The following is a 22,693-nucleotide window of genomic DNA, read 5'->3' as shown; positions in this document are numbered from 1 at the left end:
AGATGGTTTTAATTTCTTAATGGAGATTTTTCTGAAGTGAACGTTTGTGTGCCTCCATCTCTCAGGCAGCGCCTGGGCCCCCCGCCCCAGACCCTGAGCCGGGCTGACCAGGCTGTGCTCTGGGCGCTGAGAGCGGCCCGACACCGCATGGCTTCAGAGGGACGTGCCTCTGTTTTTGTGCTTGTTTATAGCGGGTGTTTTTCTTTCTCTTTCTTGTCAGTCGGCACCCCTCCTTGCCACTGTTGGTGATCCCGCCTCCACCGGTTTCTCTTTTGCCTTTTAATTTGATGTTTTGATGGCTTGCAAACCCAGAGCCCAAGCTCACAGAGTGGGATTCAAGCCCAGCCATGGCCTCTCGGGGCGTGTGTGACTGTGTGCGAGGTGGGGCGGGCGAGACCAGGAGGTCTGGACCCCACTCGGGGCTCCCTCTCTTCCCTCTGCTGCTGGTACGTACCTTCCAGGGAGGGGCCGACGAGCTTCCCGGCCGTGAGGATTTTTTTGTTAAACAGGCCCCTCGAGTGTGAAGGGGCCTGTGTGGGGCACAGACCTGGTTCTGGAACCACAATGCCTGGATTTGAATCCCAGGCTGAACCAGTTGGTAGCTGTGTGACCTTTGGTGAGTCTCTTAACCTCTCTGTGTCTTGGCTTCCACGTTGCCAAAATAAGGTTAACAAGCACCCGTTTCGTCGTGTAGGTGTGAGAAGGAAGTCGGTTAATGCCTGCAAAGCTTTTAGAGCGGCACCACTCCCTCGGAAGGGCTCCTCGATTGGCAGGCCCTGTCACGATTTCCAGGGTGGGGGTGGCGACTAAGTGAGGGCACGAGAGTGAGTGCACGGTGCGCGGTGCCCGCGGTCTGGGGCTCCTCCTGTAGCTCGGACTCTGGAGGGGCGGAGATTGGGGCGAGCTGGTATAGCCTGGCAGGCCCCGGAGCGGGGAGCCACCTCAGGATTTGTCCGAGGCTCTGGCTGAGGGGTCCAGACCCTGGACCGCAGTTTGTCACAGTGAGTGTCACATGGCCATCCAGCATGGCCTTCATTTGATTGTTTGCCTGTCGATTCAAGTGTTTGCTGTAATTCAGCACTGCCCAGTTACACATGTGAGTCCCACGTGTCGGCTGAAATCTTCAAGTAGCCATATTAAGAAAGGTTAAAAAAAAAAAAAAGGGCGGTGGGCGCTTGGGCTCAGTCATTTAAGCCTCCGACTCTTGATTTCAGCTCAGGTCTTGATCTTGGGGTTCATAGGATTGAGCCCCACATCAGGCTCCCCAATAACGGTGTGGCACCTGCTTGGGATTCTCTCTCTCTGTCCCTCCTCTGCATTCTCTCTCTCTCTCAAAATAAATAAATAGGGGCGCCTGGGTGGCGCAGTCGGTTAAGCGTCCGACTTCAGCCAGGTCACGATCTCACGGTCCGTGAGTTCGAGCCCCGCGTCGGGCTCTGGGCTGATGGCTCGGAGCCTGGAGCCTGTTTCCGATTCTGTGTCTCCCTCTCTCTCTGCCCCTCCCCCGTTCATGCTCTGTCTCTCTCTGTCCCAAAAATAAATAAAAAACGTTGGAAAAAAAAAAATTTAAAAATAAATAAATAAACTTTAAAAATAAAAGGTAACCCCCCCCCAAGGTGAAGTTAATTTAATACTATATTTTATTGAACCCAGTATATTTGAAATAATAATCATTTCCACATGTGATCAGGATGAAAAATTATTAATGGGGTATTTTACATTCTTTTTTCGTCCTGTCTCCAAGCTCCGCCCTCAGCACGGCTCCATTTGGACAGGCCGAGGGGGGAGGGCTCAGTAACCATGAGGGGGGGCCGTGGCCATAGTGTTGGAAGAACATCTTGAATTTTAGCCCATAATAAGCAAAAGAACACCTGTTTGTTGTAAAAAGTGAATGCAGAGGGGGTATATCCTTTCGGATTCAGCTTTCTAAAGTATTGTACAGTAAAACCTTGGATTGCGAGTAACTTGTTCTGCGAGTGTTCCGAAAGACAAGCAAACATTTCTGTTAAATGTTAACTTAATAGACAAGTGATGTCTTGCAATACGTTGTACGTGACCCCGAACGTCGCAGGATCACAACTGAGCCAATGGTTCTTGAAATGCGCTTTGATGTGCGACCGCTTTGGATGACAAGCATGTTTCCGGAAGAGATTATGCTCGCAAACCAAGGTTCTACTGTATTTAAAACTTTCAAGCAGCCAGTCCACAGGCACGGACTTCCTGAGCACCTGCCACGGCCGCGGTGATTGATCGCCAACAGATCCACTGAGATCGCAAACAGATCCTACTGGATTTGCAGTAGGTTTTTGTCGCTGTGCGTTTTTCTTAAAATCTCAAGCGGCCTGCTGTTGTGGGAGCACCACCACAAACTTTTTCATGTCACGGGGTCTCACGCACTCCTGCGGTTTTGTGCAAGGATGGAAGGGGGGGGTGTGAACCCAGGCCCCCTCTTGGGAGATAAATGGGTGCGTCGGGGGCCCCTGGTGGGCAGTGCCTTGTTACCGGTGGGTTGGCCGCAGGCCTCGGTGTAGCTCACGTCACTTTGGTTTGGCCTCCGCATCCCATGCGGCTGCTGCTCGGCCCTCCTTGCGTCCCCTCTCAGCCCCTTGCCTCTCTGTCGCCTGGACCTGGAGGGTAATCCTGAATTTCGGGTGAGGGAAGAAAGGCGGGCGGGGAAGGGCCATGACACTTCCCCGGGCTCCTTTCGTCTCCGCAGGACGGGCCCGCAGGTTCTCAAGTGCGGACTAGTGAGCTGCTGGTGGAGGGGGTCACGTGAACGGCCCAATCTGTGGACTAGGTGGCCTTCTGCCTGTCAGCTTTACACAACGTCAGACGGAGCGCCGGCCGGGGAGGTGCACCCAGTCAGGGAATAGGGTGCTGATTGCGCGGCCTGGGGCACAGTCGGAGAAGGACGAGCCCAGTCTTGGTGCAGGCCAGGAGGGCGGAAGCCACTGACCCAGGATTCAAGGTCACTGGTTAGCAGCCGGGCCCGGTTTGGCCTCCAGGCTTTTTTGCCTCATGGTGACCTCCTTCCAGCTCACAAGAGGAGAGGTGGCCTGGGCCATCCTGCTCGTCACCTCCCCTTCAGCCATGACCCATGGCGGTGGTGCCAAGATGCTACACGGAACCAGCAAATGTCACAATATTCTCTTCACCGTGTCTGGCATTTTAGGCAGGGGCTGTTTTTGTAGGCTTTCCTGGTTTATGTTTTGCCTTTAATTTATGGCGTGTGTGTGTGTGTGTGTGTGTGTGTGTGTATGAATAGCGGAATATATATATTCTAGCAGAAACTTTGTAAACGTGTATGCAGTTGGAAGACGTGTGGCACAGAGTAAAGCCCCGCATTAGCCCATAGTTCTCGGTTGGCTCCCTTGGTCTGTCTCAGCCCACTCTCCTCCTGTGGAAAGGAGGCGCCCCCCTGCTCCCTGCTCGGGGGTGAGGTTATCCTGGACCACACCCAGGAAGGTATATCCCGTTTATTGCAGCAATAAATGCTAGGTTCCTTTTACCCCTCTGCTCTTCTAATGGCAGGAAGGGCCTGGATTCTTCGTCCAGAGAGCCACTAGGGAACCTGCGGATGGGGTGGGCCGGGCATCCCTTTGTGATAGCTTCGATGGGACACCTCCGAGCCAACCCAAGGAGACAGAGGCTGTCATCTCGTAGGCCTCTCATCCTCCCGAGCCTCAGCACTGTTGGGAAGGAGACCCTGTCCTGAACTAGGTTAATAGGTTCTCTTGTCATTTCCTGGGCCCCAGTCCCCCTGCCGGCTGGGGCCTCGGGGCTCTGCACCTTTCCCCCTGGACCCCGAGTAGTCTTGGGAAGAGAGCCTCATGGAGGTGCTTGGCCAGCTGGGGTCTAAACCTGGTCTGTCCAGCTCCAAGGCCCACCCTTTCAGTTTGAGGCCCTCGATCCTCACAGGGCCTAGAGCGGTTGGTGTTCTTACCCCAGCTGGCCTGTGTCATAAGCTGGTATCTGCTTCCCCTGTGGGCACAGAGCCCTGCTGTCACTTCCAGAGAATGCTTGGCCAACAACCAGGGGGCCTCCCTGCTCTGTAGCCAGCCCAGGAGCCCTGCTGGGCACTGGCGGTCCTTCAGGGAGCCTCCTACCTGTATCACTGTGCTCTGTCCTGCTCTGGGGCCATGGTGCTGCCCAAGGGGCCCTCTCCTGGCCGTGTGGGCCCCTGCTGGCCTGAGGAGCAGGGCCAAAAGTTGGGAGGCCATTTATGGTGGAGACCAGGTGTCCTCGTTCTGAGGCCTGTGTCTTCTCTCTGGCAGGAGGGTGGGGAGGGGTCTCCCACTGGAGTCTGCGGAGCTGGCTCTCCGCTGGCTTGGGCCTGGCTCTGGACCTTCGTGGAGTGACAGCGGGCGGGAGGAGGCATGCCTGGTTCTCTGTCCTCCCTCTTGGAGTTCACGCTCCTCCCCGAGGGGTCAGAGATGTGTCAGAGCTGCGAGATCACTGAAAACATGGGTGTCGTGCTTGCTCTGTATGCTTCTGACGGGTCCGCTGGCTCAGGCCTGAAATGCCATTCCTGTCCAGTAAGGAAGCTTCCCTGGGAAGTATGGGAGTGTGGCCCTGCCTCCATCAGGCCCGTGCCAGGCGGAGGTGGGGAAGGAGCCAAGTACTGGCGGAGAGATAGCCCTGAACTGGTCCACACTGTGTGACTCTCACTGGTGGGTGGCTTGACAGGGTGACCGTGGGTGAGGCCCCGAGCAGAGGCCTTCCCTCATCTCAGTGGCCTCGGCTGTTTCGTTGAGCCGCCACCGAAGAAAAATTGTGTCTCCTGCAAGCGTGCGTGCCTCAGGCCGTGATGGGGTTTGTGCACGGTGACCTGGTGTGGAAGGGCGGCCGAGTGGGTACCAGGCAAGCCTGGCTGCTTTGATAGGCACGGCGAGACACTGTTTTACTGGAATAGTGGTTTGATTATGAAAATTGCTGGCGTAGTGTGTTTTTCAACTATTCAAATGTGCCACCCCACACTCTGGCACTTTGTGTTTGTGCTGCAAACGCGGCAAGATTGACGGCTCTTGCAGCGGTGCGGGGAGCTGCAGGGTTCTATGGGGTTCTACGTTAAGGGCGGCAGGATGAGATCTGGGATCTCGGAAAGAACGGTACTGAAAAGGTTAACTGGCCGATGGTTCTCCTTACATGCCAGGCACCGCCCCGCGCGCCTCCTGGTCATTCTCTGGACATCCCTACAGGGTGAGTGTGACCCCCATCCTGCAGGTGGGGGCAGGGAGATGGAAAGGCATGTGCCCAGCGTGGCCCCCAGATGATGGCGGAGGCAGGACCTGACCCCGGAAGGCTGGTCTCAGAGCCTGTGCTCTCGGCCAGCATATGCGGCTGCGCCATGAAACGGAGAAAGATTTTACAACACGGGAGGGGGTGCCTGGGTGGCTCAGTTGATTGAGTGTCTGACTTCGGCTCAGATCTCACGGTTCATGGGTTCGAGCCCCGTGTTGGTCTGTGTACTGACAGCTTAGAGCCTGGAGCCTGCTTCAGATTCTGTCTTCCTTTCTCTCTGCTCTTTCCCCACTCACCCCCTGTCTCTCTGTGAAAAATAATTAAACGTTAAAAAAATAAATAAGTAAATTTAAATAAAACACGGGATAAAATTTAAAGAATATTATCTCTTCTGGGGATAAGAGGGATCCTCTTAAGCCAGATAGGAAACCTAGAATTTATAAAGGAAAAGACCTGACAGATTCCCCACCCCCCCAGCTTTTTATTTTGAAAAATGACCACCGCCAAAGGCATCGTTAACATTTTAACACGTGTGCAGGGCGCCTGGGTGGCTCAGTTGGTTCGTGGTCTGACTGTTGGTTTCCACTCAGGTCATGATCTCGCAATTTGTGAGTTCAAGCCCCACATCAGGCTCTGTGCTGATGGTGTGGAGCCTGCTTGGGATTCTGGCTCTCCTTCTCTCTGCCCCTCACCTGCCTGTGCGCTCCCTCTCTCTCTCAAAATAAACAAATAAACTTAAAAACAACAACAACAACGTACATTTGCTCCTTCCTCTCTCTCCTCCCCGCCTCACATTCTTTTTGGTGATGGGAGCGGTCAGCAGCTGTCGACGGGGTGGTGCTTCAGCTGGCATCTCCTAGCGCTGACACATTCCTCCACGTCACAAAATACTAGTGTCCTACCCGAGAGAATGAGCAAGAATTGTCTGACATCACTTGAGAGCTCACCCATAACCAAATTTCCTCAGTTACCCCCAGATACCTTCCGTAACCTTTTTGTCTTTCCAAATCGGGATGGGATCGGGATGGAACAGGATCCATCAAGATGCTTTTTTCCCCACCACGCGGCCTTTGAAGAGGCTGGGTCAGATTTCTTGTAGCGGGTCCGGTCCGTGCCCCGGATTCAGATGCTGTTGCTGGTTGGCTGTATCGACGTTCTTCCTCTCTTCCCCCCGCCCCCCGCCCCCGCCCCCTCGTGCCGCCCAGGACCTGGAGTGAGGTCTGGGGGTTGATGAGATCCAGGTTAAACCCTGTTGACAGGGTTACCCCCTATTGGGTCACATCTGGCCCTGCTGTTAGTGATGCCGAGGAGGGAACAGTCTGGAGGGGCCATTTCCTCCCGTCCAGTAGTTGCAAAGTGGGCTGGGGCTTGAGCACCTTGGAAGTAAGCTGCCTGCAGGGACCTCAGCCTCTCTGGGGCTGGTTCGCAGGCACCAGCGATCCTCGCCTGCATCGGTTGTGTTAGGGTGGCCACGGGCTGATTTTCTCAGGCACGTGTTCCTTCTGCGAGTCCTAGCTGGCATTAATCTTCGATCGAGCAGAGCTTCGCCCCAGCCCGCCTCTTTTTATGATCGCCGTTTCACGGATTTTTGCTGTTGTTGTTGTTCAGACGTTCTAATAGAATCCATTACAAAATTAACAGATTTAATTACGTTTCTGTGGACTAGAGTAGGAGAGTTTGCTTGCCGTGTCCATATGCCAGTTAAATGCTTACGATGCCTGTGATACAGAGTTCCCGCGAACCGTTAAGAAAAAGATTTTTAAAATTCCAAAGACAAATGGGGAGAGCACAGGGCCAGAAAGACACTTCAGAGAAGAGGAGGTGAGCGTTGTTGGTAATCATGAAAAGATGCTTAACCTCATGAGTCATCGGGGACCCAGATCAGAAGAGCGAGGTCCTGGGCTCCCCTGTCTGACAGCAGGCGGCCAGCGCATAGCCATCGATGCTGGCCGGAGGGCCGCTGTCGGGCCGCCTCGCTCGTAGGAGATTGGGTCGATGAGTTGCTGTTTGGAGAAGCCGTCAAACACGATCCATTTACACGAAAAACTCATCTGCCTTTGAACACAACTGTCCTACTTTTGGGCCTGTAGCCCATGGAAAGAAGAAGCTTGTAGTGGCTTAAAAAATTAAAAAAGGAAGCCACCAGGATGCCGTCGAATAGGGGAATGGTTGGATAAGGGTGGTGAGTATGCACCGTGACACGTGAAGGTGGTAACAAACCAGGGTGAACGAGAACTGAGTCCACAGCGGGGGGTGGTACAAGAGCATTCTGGAAGCCGCTGGCACAGTTCGGTGCAGGGCTGGAGGCCCAGTCCTTTTGAGGTAGTGGGGGGCTGGATACTCATTCTGGAAACTTCCCCCCAAAGGAAAGGGGCAGGGGGCCAAAAGCAGTTTTTGAGTGTGTTGTGAAAGCGGTTTTATACCCTCAAGTAAAATTTTAAGGGGCGCCTGGGTGACTTCATCTCAGGCCATGTACGATCTCACAGTTAGTGAGTTCGAGCCCCGCGTCGGGCTCTGTGCTAATGGCTCAGAGGCTGGTGCCTGCTTCAGATTCTGTGTCTCCTTCTTTCTCTGCCCCTCTCCCGCTCGTGCTCTCTCTCTCTGTCTTTCTCAAAAATAAATACACGTTAATTTTTTTTTTTTTTTTAATTTTAAGAAGATGGAAATGGTACATTTGCTATATGTACTAGCCCTAGCTCGCTTTCTTATCTTGTGTCTCACCCAGAGCCGGGCTTGGAAGAAGGCTCTTGTGAGTCCTCGTTAGAATGCGTGGTGACCCCAGAGCAGCTGCAGATGTTGGGGCTGGGGGCTGGCCAGAGCAGGGCTTTGGGGGGCCGAGCGAGCAGCCAGCAGAGCGCAGACTCGCCTGTGTTTCTGGTGAACCGGCTTTCCTTTCCTCGTGCAGCTCTGACCCCCAAGCGTAACAGCCTTCTGGCTGCTTCCCTTTCGTTTTCCTTTTACAAAAGTCGTGTGCTCCCTGTAAACGTTTTGGACAGCAGAGTGAATAAAACAGACATTTTGCAATTTTTTTTAATGTTTTTATTTATTTTTGAGACAGAGAGAGACAGAGCATGAGCAGGGGAGGGGCAGAGAGAGGGGGAGACACAGAATCCGAAGCGGGCTCCAGGCTCTGAGCTGTCAGCACAGAGCCTGACGTGGGGCTCGAACTCACGGAGTGTGAGATCATGACCTAGCTGAAGTCGGACGCTCAACTGACTGAGCCACCCAGGCTCCCCTGTGTTTTTTTTTTTTTTTTTAATGTTTATTTTTGAGAGAGAGTCTGAGAGCACATGCTCATGAGTGGGCAAGTGGGGGAGGGGCACAAAAAGGCAGGGACAGAGGCTCGGAAGCGGGTTCCATGCTGACAGCAGAGAGCCCGACTCAGGGCTCGAACTCATGACCTGAACCGAAGTTGGACACTCAACCGAGTGAGCCACCCAGGCGCCCTGTTTTTTAAGCAACGTTTGTGATATTAACCCATTGACACGGTCACCTTGTTTCCCCCCCCGCCCCAGGTTTGATTTCCCTTTAATTCTATTTTTCGTTGGGTACTTAGAATTTGTAATTGTTCTGGATCTTGTATTTTTACGTAGTTGGACCTATTGATCCTTTTTCTGCCTGGAAATCCGACAAGCCTTGCTGCATATTGCTTCCCGCCTCCCCCCTTCCCTGCAGCAGTAGCTGATGGGCGTCCCCTGGCTCCCCCCTTCCCCCCCTGCCTCCCCCGCCCCCCACACTGTCGAGTGTGGGTAACCAGGGCCTTTGGGCAGCGAGGGGCGCGAGGAGGGTATGCTGAGGCGCCCCGTGTCCCTTCTGCATGTGGGCTGGCACGGGGCTTGGGCACCACCTCCAGGTGTGGGCAGAAGTGAGGCAGCAGGCACCCTGCAGGGCTGGTGGGGAGTAAGACACTCAGCTCAGAAAGCTTGCGCTCCCCCAGGGGAGGAAAGCATCTTCAACTCGGGAGGGTGTTCTCATGGACTCGTCTCCTTCCTGACCCGCAGCCCCAGCCTCTCTGTGGCGCTGTCTACGCGGCATGAAAATCATATGGGCCAAGGGCTCATCAGCCCCAAACAGCCTCCCTTTGCCTGTTAGAAGTAATCATTCGAGGCGGCTTTCTCCTTTGTAAGTGCCACCTCTCTCTCTCTCTCCCTGCCCCCCTCTCTCAAGAGGTGTAGCTCCAGAGCCTGGATCAGGCAGGCTCTGACTGAGGCAGTGAGACTGGGGCAGGAGTTAGTTTGGAAGGTAGGGAAGGAGGAAGTTGGGGGGCCTTTTTGGAGGGAGGGCCCTTGCTAGGGAGGGCAGGGCTGGTCTTCGCTGATGCGAGGACCCAGAACGGAAGACAGGCAGGGGCTCCCCGCAGGATGAGCTCTGGGCCCAGGTCGGCCCGTGTCTGCAGAAATCTGGCCGGGCCACCCGGCTTCGGGGCCAGTCAGAGGGCCCGGGTTGGAATGCCAGCTTCAGCCACTGCTAGCTGGTGACCTCAGGCTGTGTGACGTCTGTGCCTCAGATTTCACATCTGTAAGTTGGGGAGATTAACTACCTTTCCCAGAGGGTTGTTGTGCGGGTCAGTGTGTGTGAGGTGCTCAGTGTGGCTTACTTGTGTTCAATAAGTGGCTCTTATGATCAGGTGACCGGTGGCGTCCCATGTGGCTGCTGCCTTGGGTGTAGAGGGTACCGAAGGTGGCTCCACTGTCTGCAGGGCTGGCCTGTGTATGTCCAGGAGCCCAGGACCTGGTGAAGTGAGAGCAGATCAGATACTAGCTTCGACAGCAGAGACAAGTCCAGCTAGGGATGCTGAGAGAGGGCTGCAGGGTCTGGGAACTGGCAGGGGTGGAGGGAGGTGATCTCCCTGTCCAGGTCCTGCTTTCAGTTACCTTCCACGGGAGCCCATGCAGGACCCCCCACCCCCCCCCCCGCCCCCGCACTGGGCAGGTGTGGCCTTGGGAATGGGCTAGAGCCTGGGTCTCAGCATAGGCCCCACCTCCTGAGGAAGTTACCTGCCTTGCCTTCAAAATCTGTAAGGGGAATTCAGACACTTTTAAACTTCTGTTTAAAACTGGCCTCTCGGGGCACCCGGGTGGCTTAGCCGGTTAAGCGTCCATTTCTTGATATTGGCTCAGGTCATCATTTCCTCGTCGTGGGATCGAACCCCTGTCGGGCTCTGCACTGAGCATGGGGCCTGCTTGGGGTTTTCCCTCTCCCCCTCTCTCTGCCCCTCCCCTGTGCATGCATGTGCCTGTTCTCGCTCTCAAAATAAATAAGCATTGTTTCTTTTTTTCCCCCAAAATGTTTGTTTGTTTATTTTGAGAGAGAGTGGGTGTGAGCTTGAGTTGAAGGGCAGAGAGAGAGAGAGAGAGAGAGAGAGGGAAAGAAAGAAAGAGAGAATCCCAGGCAGGCTCTGAGTCATCAGCACAGAGACTGATGCAGGGCTCTGTCCCACCAACTGTGAGATCATGACCTGAGCTGAAATCAAGAGTTGGAGGCTTAACCCACTGAGCCACCCAGGCGCCCCAGTATATAAACATTAAAACAAAACTGGACTACCCAAGCCTTTCTTTTTTTTTCCCCTTTAGGGTACAGTACCCCGCAGCCTCCTTTCCTTTGGGCCCTGAACTTACCCCTGTGCACCTGAGCTCCCTGGGTGGGGTCAGTGGCAGTGGGGCACCTGCTAGCAGTTCACTTTCTGTGGCGCCTCCATTTTGGAGCCGAATTTGTGCAATTATTATACTTCATCCATTCTTTCCTTTAGTAAGATACATTTTTCTAATTTTTTAAGGTTTTATTTATTTATTTTGAGAGAGAGAGAGTGCCAGTGCACATGCACAGGAGGGGCAGAGAGAGAGAGAGAAGGGGGGTGGACAGCGGATCCAAAGTGGGCTCTGTGCCGACAGCTGAGAGCCTGATGTGGGCCTCGAACTCACAAATCACAAGATCATGCCCTGAGCTGAAGTCTGGCGCTTGACTGAGCCACCCAGAGGCCCCAAGATATTTTTTTTTAAGTTTTTTTTTTTTATTTTCATTTTTTTTTTTTTAATTTTTGAGACAGAGACAGAGCATGAATGGGGGAGGGGCAGAGAGAGAGGGAAACACAGAATCAGAAGCAGGCTCCAGGCTGTGAGCCATCAGCCCAGAGCCCGACGCGGGGCTCAAGCTCACGGACTGCGAGATTGTGACCTGAGCCAAAGTCGGACGCTTAACCGACTGAGCCACCTAGGCGCCCCAAGATATTTTACTTTTGTAAAAATCGGGTGAACACAAATAAGCCCAGCTCCTGCTGCTAAGGAATGAAAATCTCATTAACTGACTGCCCTTGGAAGCCAGGGGACTGGAAGAAGCAGATTGTTAGCTCCTGGGACTTGGGCCGGACCATTGCTCAGTTCTGAAGGAAGAGAACACTTTGGAAGACACGTGAAATGTAGGAAACGTGTCAAAATTGGGATGGAAAGGCAAGGAGCCATTAGGAAGCGCACACTGTGGTACGTTGTGAGTCTGGAGTCCCCAGTGTCCCCCCCCCACCTCCCCGGGCGCCAGAACAAGGCAGCGAGGCAAGTGCCACGCCCCTGCCCCCGCAGGGTCACAGGGAGGAGACGAGGTGATATGGCACAAGCACACTGGTTGGAAGGCAGAGGACTTGTCTGGGCAGAGCGCAGCGTGCTCGGGGCCCACGGTCCTCAGACAGCCCTGTGGCTCTTTCTCGGTCTGAGCGGGGGGAGCAGTATCTGTCTGGGTCTCTCTTAGGGTTTTAGGATGTGGCCAGGCAGAGCAAGGTCAGGAGGCTGGTCCGGGAGGTCAGGAGGGCGCACAGAGGTACTGAGCCTCGCGCAGAGTTTGTGGACAGAAAGAAAACGAGGAAACTGCTATCCAGTAGCTAGCTGGGTGCTAGAAGGCCATTTCCGGGCTGGCCAACTGCCCCGCAGGGGGTGGTCTTGGGTTCCTCCCTTTGCCCCCAACCCCCACTGTCCCCTTGATCCTCTCCACTTCTCCACGGGGTGGTGGGGAACGCAGCCACTGGTGAGCTCCCTGAGACCCTGACCTTGGGCTATGGGGGCGGAGCTCCTAGTTCCTCTGTGCAACCCTGGGAGGGCCTGGGGACAGGAGCTGGCTTCTGTGCAGTCACACCTGCCTGGGCCCCTGGAGCCCACCATCTTGGGTCTAGCTCTTGTCCGTCTCCTGGGCTGCCGTCACACGGCACCACAGCACATTCATTTTTATGGTCTGGAGGCCGGAAGTCTGAGATGCGGGAGTGGGCAGGCAGCCGCGGTGACTCCTGTGATGGCACTCAGGAGGGTCTGTTCCAGGCCTCTGTCCTCTCCTCAGCCTGTAGACAGCCGTCTTCTTCCTGTGTCTCTGTACATCATCTTCTCTCTCCATCACTGCCCCCATGTCCACATTTCCCCTATTCATAAGAACAGCAGTCATAGGGGAGTTGGGACCCACCCTACTCTGGTGTGACCTCATCTTGGCTAGTTACATTTGCAAGCACCCTATTTCCAAATAAGGTCACATTCCAGAGCACTGGGGGTTAGGACTTCATAATACAAGTGGGGGGGGCGGGGGGGGGGGACAGCGCAGCCCATGACAGCTTTCATCAGGTGTTCAGAGAAAGACGGGATCCAGCAGGGCCCCAGGGATCTCCGAGGTCTGCATCTTGCGGAGAAGAGAGAGAGCGAGCTAGCAAACGGACAGGCCTGTGCTGATGTGTAACTGCTGGTGTGTCCAATTAGGTTCCCGAGTGGAAGAAAGCTGGCACCAGTTGAAATTGTGCCTGCTTCCGACAGGACTCTCCACGCTGTCACTCAGCCGGCAGGAACGGCTTCCTTAACCGATCACCTGCTTTGCGCCAGGCACCATGTCGGACCCTCCGCAAATGACAGCACTGGTCTTCTATTCTAGCAACGTCAGGGGGCAAGATGGGATTACTCCTGGTTCATAGACTAAAACCCGAGGCCCAGTGAGGTTCAAGTGACTGTGGACAGACGCAGCCAGCAGGGTCCAGAGGTTGAATTTGAACAAAGTTCTTTCAACTCCAGAGCCTGTGTCTTAGTGCACCCCACGTCTCTCGACCGGCAGTCTTTGCAGATGATTTGGGCTGTCATTTATCTCCTTAGCGGACTGTCCCAGCCAGGGACCGTCTAAGTCTGCCTCCCTCCTCACAAGGAGAATGAAAGTCAGGGTATGCAATTCGTGCTTAGCATGCATGCATGCATGCATGCATTCATTCATTCATTCATTCAACCATTGCGTGTCTCCTGCGTGCCGGCCCGAGGTCTAGTGGGGGAGCAGTAAACGCAGCAGAAAAGCACCTGAGAGGGATGAGTGTCCACGCACACAGTGACGAAGCTGCCGCTGTGCGTCTCAGTGGACAGTTCCTGACCCTTAAAGAGGGCCGTGTCCCCCATTAACGGTGGGAATGGTGCGTTGTTGGGGAGGCCGTGGGCCAGCCTAGTCTAGAGTGTCTCCCTCTTCGTGGCCTCCCCAGCCCCCCACCCAGAGGCCCGCTCAGAGGGGACAGAGCTTGCTAGAGACCATCCAGCCGCCGCAGCTCTGGGTGTGGCCCTCGCCGCTGTCCTCCTGCGGCCTTGCTCCCACCTTCCTGGGGCCTCCCTTCTCTGCGGCGCCCAAGCTGCAGGAAGATGTTTTGCTGCCACCTTGTGGACGAGAAGAGCGTGGCCGATGTTGGAGACACCAGGGTGACTCTCGGACCCCTCCGGCCGCCGGAAGGAGCCCAGATCACTTCCTCCACTCACGTGCACCCTTTGGCTTTGAGCAGAGAGCTAGCCCTTCCTCCTCTCTGAGAAGGACGTCCTCAGACTCTCTCTGGCTGGGGTGGCCTCAGCCGGGCACGGCTGCCTACTTATCAGTGGGTCACCCCTAGCAAATATTTGAGCGGAGACTAGGTCCAAGGTTGTGTGGGATTCTCAGGCTGGAGGCTGCCCTTTCCTCACACCAGTGTTCGGTTTCTGAGCAGTGCCTCCCAGGTCACGCCGTCGCAGGGGTCTTTCTCTTTCCAAACCCCGGCTCCCCGGGGTTCGTAATGTCGCAGGCCCAGGCCGGTTTGCCTAGTGGGTCCAGCCCACCCAGCTGTGGATACATGTAGAGTCGGCTCTTTGTCCTTCTGATTTCCCCGCTTGTTTTCCGTACTGTCTGCTTCCAGGTAAAGTGTATCCATTCTCTCCCCCACCCCACCCCCCTGCTCCCCGAGTGCACACCGCAGGCATCCAGGCATCCTGCGAAATTGTCTTTAATTCCCCCAGAAATTGCCACGGACGGTCTCACCCCTCAGCAAGAGTTAGCCTGGTGTTTCTGATGACCTTAGGACTCTGCGAACTCAGGAGGGCCAGCGTCGCAGGATTTCAGTGCTCTTCCTGTGACCCCAGCTTGAAGCTTTTTAGGAGGGGCCTCAGGTCTTCGGGGCTGTGTTTGCCACATCTCTTTGGAGCAGAATCTTGTCAGGCAGAACACAGACTTCGTCTTGACCAGGGGCTGACGCCAATGAGAAAGGGAGGTATGTGTCCGTGCTGTTCTCGTTCCTGAGATCTTCGGCTGGCTTGGTGTCCCAGCAGTATTTATGTGTAGGCAGGTGTCCTTCTCTGGGTCCGGGAAGGGGGGATAGGAAAGAGGCAGCCAGGTGAGGATGAGGACGCTGTTGCAGGTTTGGGAACTGACGCAGGCTGAGCATTTTGCTTGGACTGGATTCTGCAGGTGCCGTGGGAGCCAGGAGTTGGTGCGTCCTCCGAGAATATAAGATGTTCTTTCCCTTCTCGGGGAAGCCACTGCTGCCTGCGTCCCCACAGCACGTATGCGTGTGTGTGTGTCTGGGGGCCTCTACCCCTTTATGCTGTCCTGCTCCTCTCCCACGGAGACAGCCAGTGGGGTTCTACAGCAGCCCTGTCCCTTCTCAGTCCCCAGGCATAGCCGCTGTCTGGTGTTTGCAATTTCACTGGCTTGGGGGGGACGGTTGGTGATAAGCAGCTTTGGTCTTCTGGGGAGGGGTAACTCCCCGGGTGTATGTGAGAGGGAGGGCAGACAGACAGATAGGCAGATAGGGAAGTTGAGTGTGGGAGACTTAAATGTGGAAAAGCGAGTCAGGGTTCCAGGGCCGTGTTCCTGTCTCCATGCCTGAAGGATCCTGGGGAAGGTTCCTCTGTGGAACCATCTATTATCTGGGGGCTATGCATCCCGGAGAGGAAGAAGCCATCCCCATCACTGTTAATAACTAGTCCCAGGAAAATAGGCAATCACCCCCGGGGCTCTCCAGCCCTGGGAGATCCAGCCCGGGACTTGAGAGTTTCCAGCTCTGGGTTCTTCGGGAGCACCTAGGCGGAGAGGCTCTGCCTTCCTTAGGCATTCCCCCACCCCAGCCCCCTCAGGAATGTGCCACTTTGCTTCTAACCAGGAACTCGGAATTCTGAGGCTGAGAGGGACGTTGGCAGTTGGGCCGGACGGGGGGGGGGGGGGGGGGGGGGGGGGGGGGGGGTGGAGGAAACTTGGGAGTATTCTTTTAAAGCGCGTGCGGGGCCCCCCCTCATCCTTGTCGCTGCCTAAGCTGGTTTCTCTGCTTGCTCATGGTCCTTGTGGATTCTGGTAAACCAGCTCATGGCTGGGGCCTGATGTTTAAAATGCACTGGAAAGCACAGCGGGCCAGCCCCCTGCCCCTGGGTGAGCGATGCACTCAATGAGTCTCTGGTGCAGCCCACACGCGCGGACAGGAATCGGAGCGCCGAGGGAGTGAGCATCAGGCCCCAGCCAGTATTGAGGGCGAGCACTTCACCTCGGCAGGCCAGCCTCTGCACAGCCTCTGAGCAGGAGGTGCGACCCAGCAAGCAGGACACTGGAGACCTCAGACCAGAAATGAGTCGCTTCGTCCAGAACTGTGTGGCCCGGGCCCGAAGGTTTTACCCGTTGACTTTCTGCTGCCCTTAGGCGGGACACTTAACCCAGTCTAGACAATGTTCTAGTCTCCGAGGGAGAAGATCACCTCAGCCACTAACAGAAGAGCCAGCAACTCTGATTCTGGAGTTTCCCAACCTCAGAATGTCTTGGCCCCAAACTAAGGATGACCCCAGTCAGGCCTCCCATTTTACAGATAAGGAGGCTGAGGGCCAGCGAGGGCCTATGACTTGCCTCCTGACTGCTCCCTGAAGCTTTTCATCATTCTGGGCCCCGTGGTGTATCGCCTGTTTGGTGCTTCAGAGAAAGAGCAAATGCCCACTTCTGTCCAAAACAGGGCTCGGTGTGTGGCTTGCTGAGGACTGTTATTTATTTGGCCCTGCTGGTAATGACGGCTCCTCACCTACTTGCCCCAATCCGAGGAGGAGCCCTGGGCTGGAATTTCCTGTTTTCTGAGGGCTCCGGGGGCTGCCCCAGCAGGCCGACTCCCCTGGTGCTGCCGTTCCAGGGTGTTCCAGGCCAGGCTTGCCGCCTCTCCTTGCGGGGCTGGCTGCAGGCCTCTCCAGGTCTGGGCTTGCCGGCTGCGAGGTGGAAGCGTTGAGGGACTCCGTCGGCCCGACACCAGGTGCCCAGAGGCCGGAGGTCCGTGCGCCCCGGCCGCGGCCCCGGCCCGGGCCCAGCCCCGCGCCCCTCGCCATGGGCCTGGCCCTCGCCCGCGGGCCCTGAGCATGGAGCGGGGCTGGCCGCCCGGGGACAGTTGCAGCCGGGAGCGGCCCGCCGCCTGCCGCCGCGCCCTCAGCGTCTGCGACTCGCTGGACCTGCACGGCGCCCCGACCGGCCGCGCCGCCGTCGCCCTCCAGGCCGCACTGAGCGCCGCGCGCGAACAGCCGGCGCGGCCGCGGAGCGTGTGCTCGGGCGGCCCGGGGCCGCCGCCCGCCGGCGCCCGCAGCCTGCTGCTCGGCCTCCTGCGCCCGCGCCTCGGCCGCCGCGGCCCCGCCGACGGCCGCCCGCAGGCTCCCGGGCCCGCGCCTTCGGGGCTCCCCGGCTCGGCCGCGCCCAGCCCGGCGCCCAGCCCCGCGCCCAGCCCCGCGCCGGCCCGGCGCAGCCGCACGCGGGGGGCCCAGGAGCCGCGGCCGCGGCCCACCAGCATGACGTTCCTGGAGGTGAACCGCCTGGAGCTGGCGGCGGCCGAGGGCGCGGGCGCGGGGCTGGGCCGCGCGGGCAGCGCGGGCTTCTTGCGGGGCGCCTCGCTGTGGAGCAGCCAGCGCTGGCAGGTGCTCCGCGGCGGCGGCGGCGGCGGCGGGCGCGGCGCCCCGAGTCCCCGGCGTGGCCTGTCGGCGCTGAGGAAGAGCTTCAGCTTCCGCCTGCGCCGCGGCCAGGAGATCCGGCGCGCCGAGTCGGGGCTGCTGCCCCGGGCGCGCACCCGCAGCGACGGCGACGCCAGCTCCCTGGGCGCCTTCCCCAGCCGCCGCGACCTGTTGCTGGGCGCCGAGGCCCCGCGCGCCGCGCCCGAGCCCGGCCGGCCCCGCACCGCCGCCGGCCTCTGGAGACTGCTCACCAGCCGCTTCCGCCGGAGGGAGCCCGCGCCCGCCGAGCCGCTGTGGAGCCGCCGGGCGGCCGCGGCCCCCGGGCTCCTGGGCGCGCCCAGCGGTAAGGGAGAGAGCCCGGCCTGGGAGTCCTCTCTGGCTGGAGCCCCTTGTTGAGAGCGGGGGTGAGAACAAACCGTGAACCTGCCTGGGAGAGGTGGGTGTGGTGTGCGGGGCCAGAGGCCAACTGAGATGGGCGCCCCTTTGGGCTCTGGGTCGCTGATGGGCTGGGGAAGTGGCCGTGGCAGAGGAGGCCTTCCAGGTGCGTCCAGTCGGGGTCGCCCGCCGCCGGGTGCTACCTCTGGCCCGTGGCCTGGTATGGTAGGAGACGAGGTCCCTTCCTCACTTTTGGCACCTGCAGAATTGAGGCCCAGGAGGAGCGGAGGCTGAACGAGTTTCTAGCTTCAGGGCGGGGCTTGAGCCCTCCCGGCTGCCTGTGCAGATGAGCTGAGACTACTTGTGGACCCGATCGATGGTGGTGGCTACTCTTTGAGACAGCCTGGGGAGGGCAAGCAGGCAGAGAGGCCCGCCCAGGCCAGGGCCACCTGGAGCTGGCTGGAGGATGTCTGTTACAGTGCAGAGTTTAAAGAACACGGGTCTGGCCGTGGGGGTGAGGGGGACTCTGGGCAGCTGGAGGCTTCCCTTCCCCGGACACTGCCAGAGGCAGGCCAGAGCTGAGAACTGGAGCCCAGGCATCCCAGGAGGCGGGTCCCTGGGGAAAGAAAGGGTGGTGGCCTCCCAACTAAGGAGGAGCTTGGGGAGGAGGGCCAGTTGGGCAGGCTAGATAGCTCCCCATTCAACCTGCCCTTCACAGAACAAGGCCAGGTAAGGGCTCCTCCCTCTTCACCCTGCCTAGGAATGTGGTGGGTGGCCCCACCCTGGGAGGGTGAGCTGTCCCTACTCGCAGGAGGCTGGCCCCCCTGCCCAGCTGCCAGGCGCCCAGCCCAGCTTGGGTCTGAGCTGAGACCTATTGGAGAGGCCTCTCATCTGGGCCCTGGTGGCACCAGGCCGGGTGTGACAGCTCAAGGTGGGAACTGCCTGCTGGAGCAGTAAGAGATCAGGAGGCACACGGGCCCAGGCGGGGGGACCTGGGCCCACACCTCTCGGGGTCCTCTCCCCTGAGGACTATCATTCTTCCGGTCCCCTCCAGAAGAATTTTCCTGCCGCTCTCTAGGGAATCAGGGGTGAGGGTTGGGGTCCCATCGGGACCGTGCTGTTTTCTGGCCTTGGCCCAAGAAGGGGCAGTGTAGGACACAGCTGGTTGCAGATAGCACAGGTGTGTGCCACCTCGGTCCTGATGGGTGGCCTTCTCTTCTGCAGACTCCTTTGTGAACAGCCAGGAGTGGACCCTGAGCCGCTCGGTGCCGGAGCTCAAAGTGGTGAGTGAGCCCTTGTGGGAGGTCCAGGCCGCCCTGGGGCTGGGTGGGTACGGGTAGAGCAATGGGCCCAGGCTCTGCTGCACCCCACCCCCTCGCCCCCGATGCCAGGCCCTTCCTTTTCAGGTCTTGGCCTCTCTCCGAGGCCCCTTGCTTCTGGTCCTTTCCTTTCTGGCCCTTAGCTCTGGCCCCTCTCCTTCCTAACGTCATCTGCCTTTCCTGCCCCGTCTCTTCCCTCTGACCGCTGCTCTCACCCCTTCCTCTCCCACAGGGCATTGTGGGGAACCTGTCTAGTGGGAAGTCGGCCCTGGTGCACCGCTATCTGACAGGGACGTATGTCCAGGAAGAGTCCCCTGAAGGTGAGCGTCATTGGCTTGCCTGGGCTCTGAGGCTGGCCCCTCCGCCCCCTTCCTCTCTTTGCTGTCGTCTGTGCAAAGGGGGGGGCTGGAGCCCCTTGTCCTTCCAAGTCCTCCCGTCTCCTGTGTTGCTAGCTGTGGATTTCAGAATCGCTTGGCCCCCGTGGGCTCTCCCAGTTTGGGGCCTGACCGTGCGCTCTGTCCTAGGGGGTCGGTTTAAGAAGGAGATTGTGGTGGATGGCCAGAGTTACCTGTTGCTGATCCGAGATGAAGGAGGCCCCCCTGAGCTCCAGGTGACGCTCCTGCCCCAGCCCCGGCTCGTGGTGCCCCTTTCCCGAGGATCTGGTTGGGGCTGGGCAAAGCTGTGTGTGTGTGGACAGGGGCGCGGAGGTTGCCCGTGAGCAGGTGAGGGTGGTAATTCTGCTCCGTCCCCCTAGTTTGCTGCCTGGGTGGACGCGGTGGTGTTTGTGTTCAGCCTGGAGGATGAAATCAGCTTCCAGACCGTGTACAACTACTTCCTGCGGCTGTGCAGCTTCCGCAATGCCAGCGAGGTGCCCATGGTGTTGGTGGGCACGCAGGGTGAGCGGGCCCGCGGGGCTGGCACGGGGGAGGGGCGGTCCCGGGTCACTCCCCTCTCGGTGCTTCCTGAGCCCTGGTGTCACCCCAGAACGGGCAGCGCCTCCTTGCCACGCGCGCGCACGCTGGATCTCCCCCAGCTAGACCCTCCCACCTGCGTGACGATCGCGCCCGTGTCTTTTGAGACGCGGGAACAGAGCAGCTGGCTCATTTCTCCTCTGAGTCGGTGGCAGGGCTGGTCTAAGGCCTGGAAGCCCTTACGCTTGTGCTCCGTGTCGCCCACCCGCCCTCTGCCCCAACGACCCTCCCCGGCCGTGGCACCTGCTTCTCAGCCGGCTGAGTAAATTCCCACCCTCCCGCCTCCGACAGACGCCATCAGTGCCGCAAACCCCCGGGTCATCGATGACAGCAGGGCCCGCAAGCTGTCCACGGACTTGAAGCGCTGCACCTACTACGAGACGTGCTCTACCTACGGGCTCAACGTGGAGCGCGTCTTCCAGGACGGTAACTCGGGCGCGGGGCGGGACGGCACCCCCCCGGAGCGCGGCGCAGGAGGCTCTGCGGCCGGCGGGGGGCCGTGGGCCCCGGTGGGGGCGGGGGACGGCTCTAAGCCGGGCTTCTCCCTTTCCCCCCAGAGGGGTAACTGACTCTGCTGTCCCCTGCAGTGGCCCAGAAAGTCGTGGCCTTGCGGAAGAAGCAGCAGCTGGCCATCGGGCCCTGCAAGTCACTGCCCAACTCCCCCAGCCACTCGGCAGTGTCCGCTGCCTCCATCCCGGCCGTGCACATCAACCAGGTGCGGCCAGCCTCCCCGCCTCCCGCCATGTGTCCTCCCCACCGCCCTCATCATCCTGTCTGTCTGCCTGCGTGTCCCCACCCCGTCTGCTCTCGCGCCTTGCGGATCGTGTGGAAGCGCTGGCTTGAGTCCCCCATCGCCTGCACGCCTGGCCTGGCCTCATCTGTGCCCCGTGGTGACCGCCTCCCCGTAGCGTCCATCCCTGCAGCCACTTTAGCCGAAGCATCCTGAGCACTCGCTCAGGTCGGTGCCGATAGAGCCGTGTCAGGAGCTACGCCCCGCGGAGCCACACTCGGGAGGCGCGAAGAGTTCTCTTAGGCCCGCTTGCCCCTCACCTGTGGGGCCTGCATTTGGAAGGACAGCACGTGCCCCACAGGGACCAACAGCCTTTGTGCCATGAGGGGCGTTAGGGGTGTTCCGAGCCGGGTCCTGCCCGTACTTTTCCCGTAATGCCCCTCGGATGCCTGCCCGCTCGCTGCCTACCGCCTGGTTGTTTTCTGGCCCTTGGCGTTTGGGTCTGGCCCTTCCTTTTGTAACCGTTTCCCCGACTCCATGGCCGGCTCTGCAGAAAGCCCTGGGTCGTCACAGATGAGCCGGATCGAGTGGTCAGGTGGACAACCTCCGCTCTCCTTCCGCCAAGGGCTGTTGTCTTGAGGGCCCGCCCCGGCCCACCAGCTTCCTGAGGACAGTCTGGTGGCTTTTTCCAGAGGTCCCTCCTTTAGTGTGTAGAAGACAGACAGTTTAGTTTCCCTGAAAGCGTCCCCCACGGAGAAGAGGTCTGTCTTCACTATCTCTGAACCGCTGCGCCTCAGCTGGCACATTTCAGGGCGTGTACATCTCGGCTCTGCGCGCGGGCCCTGCCGGGTGGCTCTGCCGGCCGAGGGCCAGCGTTGTGCTCTTTGTGCGCAGGGGAGGATTCGAAGAGGCTGTCAGGGCGGGACACCTTCTCTACCCAGTGACCATCTTACGGGCAGGCAGGGAGCAGGCCTTGGGCCGTACGTGTTTCCCGGGTCCCAGGGCAGTCACTGCTGTGCACTCTCTGTCTCCATCCTGTGATCCCTTCTGTCTCTCTTCCTGTCCCACCTCTTTCCCTCATCCGCTTACTCTGGTGGCAGTCTTTGCTCTGGTCTGCTCTCGGGCCTCGGCTCTCCCGGACCCCTGCCCCTGTCGCACACACTGTCCAGAAGCAGGCCTTAGGCTCCCCTGGCCCCCCTGAGCCCCACCCTGGCCTCCTGCCTCTTTGGCATAGGACCTGGGAGCTCATCCAAGGTGACCTCTTGCTTCGCGCCAGACCCACCCCTGAGATGAGACCCCACAGTGCGCTCACTTAACTCTCACCTCTGTCACTTAACTCTGGCCCGCGAGCGCTGCCTCTGATTCAGCTCGCTGGTGGGCACAGAATCACCCCTGCCGGGGCTCTCGGGCGGGGGGCAGCCCCGTGCGGTAGTGACTGCGTCTCACCGGCCTCCAGGCCGCCTCTGCTGCCCTGTGAGTCCCAGGCCAGGTCCCCATGCCTCAGGGGTTCCCAGCTCCCACCTGCTGCCTGCCCCTCACCCCAGAGCAGCCCTCAGCAGCCCTCTCTGTCCTTAGGCCACGAATGGCGGCAGCAGCGCCTTCAGCGACTACTCATCCTCAGTCCCCTCCACCCCCAGCGTCAGCCAGCGGGAGCTGCGCATCGAGACCGTGGCGGCCTCCTCCACCCCCACACCCGTCCGCAAGCAGTCCAAGCGGCGCTCCAACATCTTCACGGTATGTGCCCCGAGCCCTGCCCTGGCACCTGCCCGGCTGCCTTCACTGAGTAGGTGGGGCCCAGCCCCCAGCTGGGAGGGAGCAGGCAAGAACCGCAGACGGCCGGGCCACGGGGCAGCCCGAGTC

At 58.8% G+C, this 22,693-nt stretch overlaps 1 protein-coding gene across 8 annotated transcripts in view; it reads left to right on the top strand.

Annotated features, from left to right (window-relative positions):
• AGAP3 (ArfGAP with GTPase domain, ankyrin repeat and PH domain 3) overlaps positions 1–22,693 on the top strand; it is a 54,951-nt gene that overhangs the window by 7,706 nt on the left and 24,552 nt on the right. For 3 of the 8 annotated variants that reach the window (XM_086686263.1, XM_086686273.1, XM_086686288.1), the window contains exons 2-8: positions 19,038–19,096; positions 19,365–19,452; positions 19,657–19,742; positions 19,887–20,028; positions 20,395–20,529; positions 20,691–20,818; positions 22,409–22,567. In XM_086686263.1, the coding sequence (XP_086542389.1) occupies positions 19,038–19,096; positions 19,365–19,452; positions 19,657–19,742; positions 19,887–20,028; positions 20,395–20,529; positions 20,691–20,818; positions 22,409–22,567 (797 nt within the window). Of the gene's footprint in view, positions 1–14,520; positions 14,747–16,591; positions 17,782–19,037; positions 19,097–19,364; positions 19,453–19,656; positions 19,743–19,886; positions 20,029–20,394; positions 20,530–20,690; positions 20,819–22,408; positions 22,568–22,693 lie in introns of those variants that run through there. The other 5 variants (XM_086686268.1, XM_086686246.1, XM_086686280.1 and 2 more) reach the window with 5 other exon arrangements.

This window comes from Puma concolor, chromosome A2 (assembly GCF_028749965.1).
Source record: "Puma concolor isolate L17-30 chromosome A2, mPumCon1.1.hap2, whole genome shotgun sequence".
NCBI lineage: Eukaryota > Metazoa > Chordata > Mammalia > Carnivora > Felidae > Puma > Puma concolor.
Note: the sequence above shows the minus strand (reverse complement) of the source record. Positions and strands in the feature narration are given on the sequence as shown.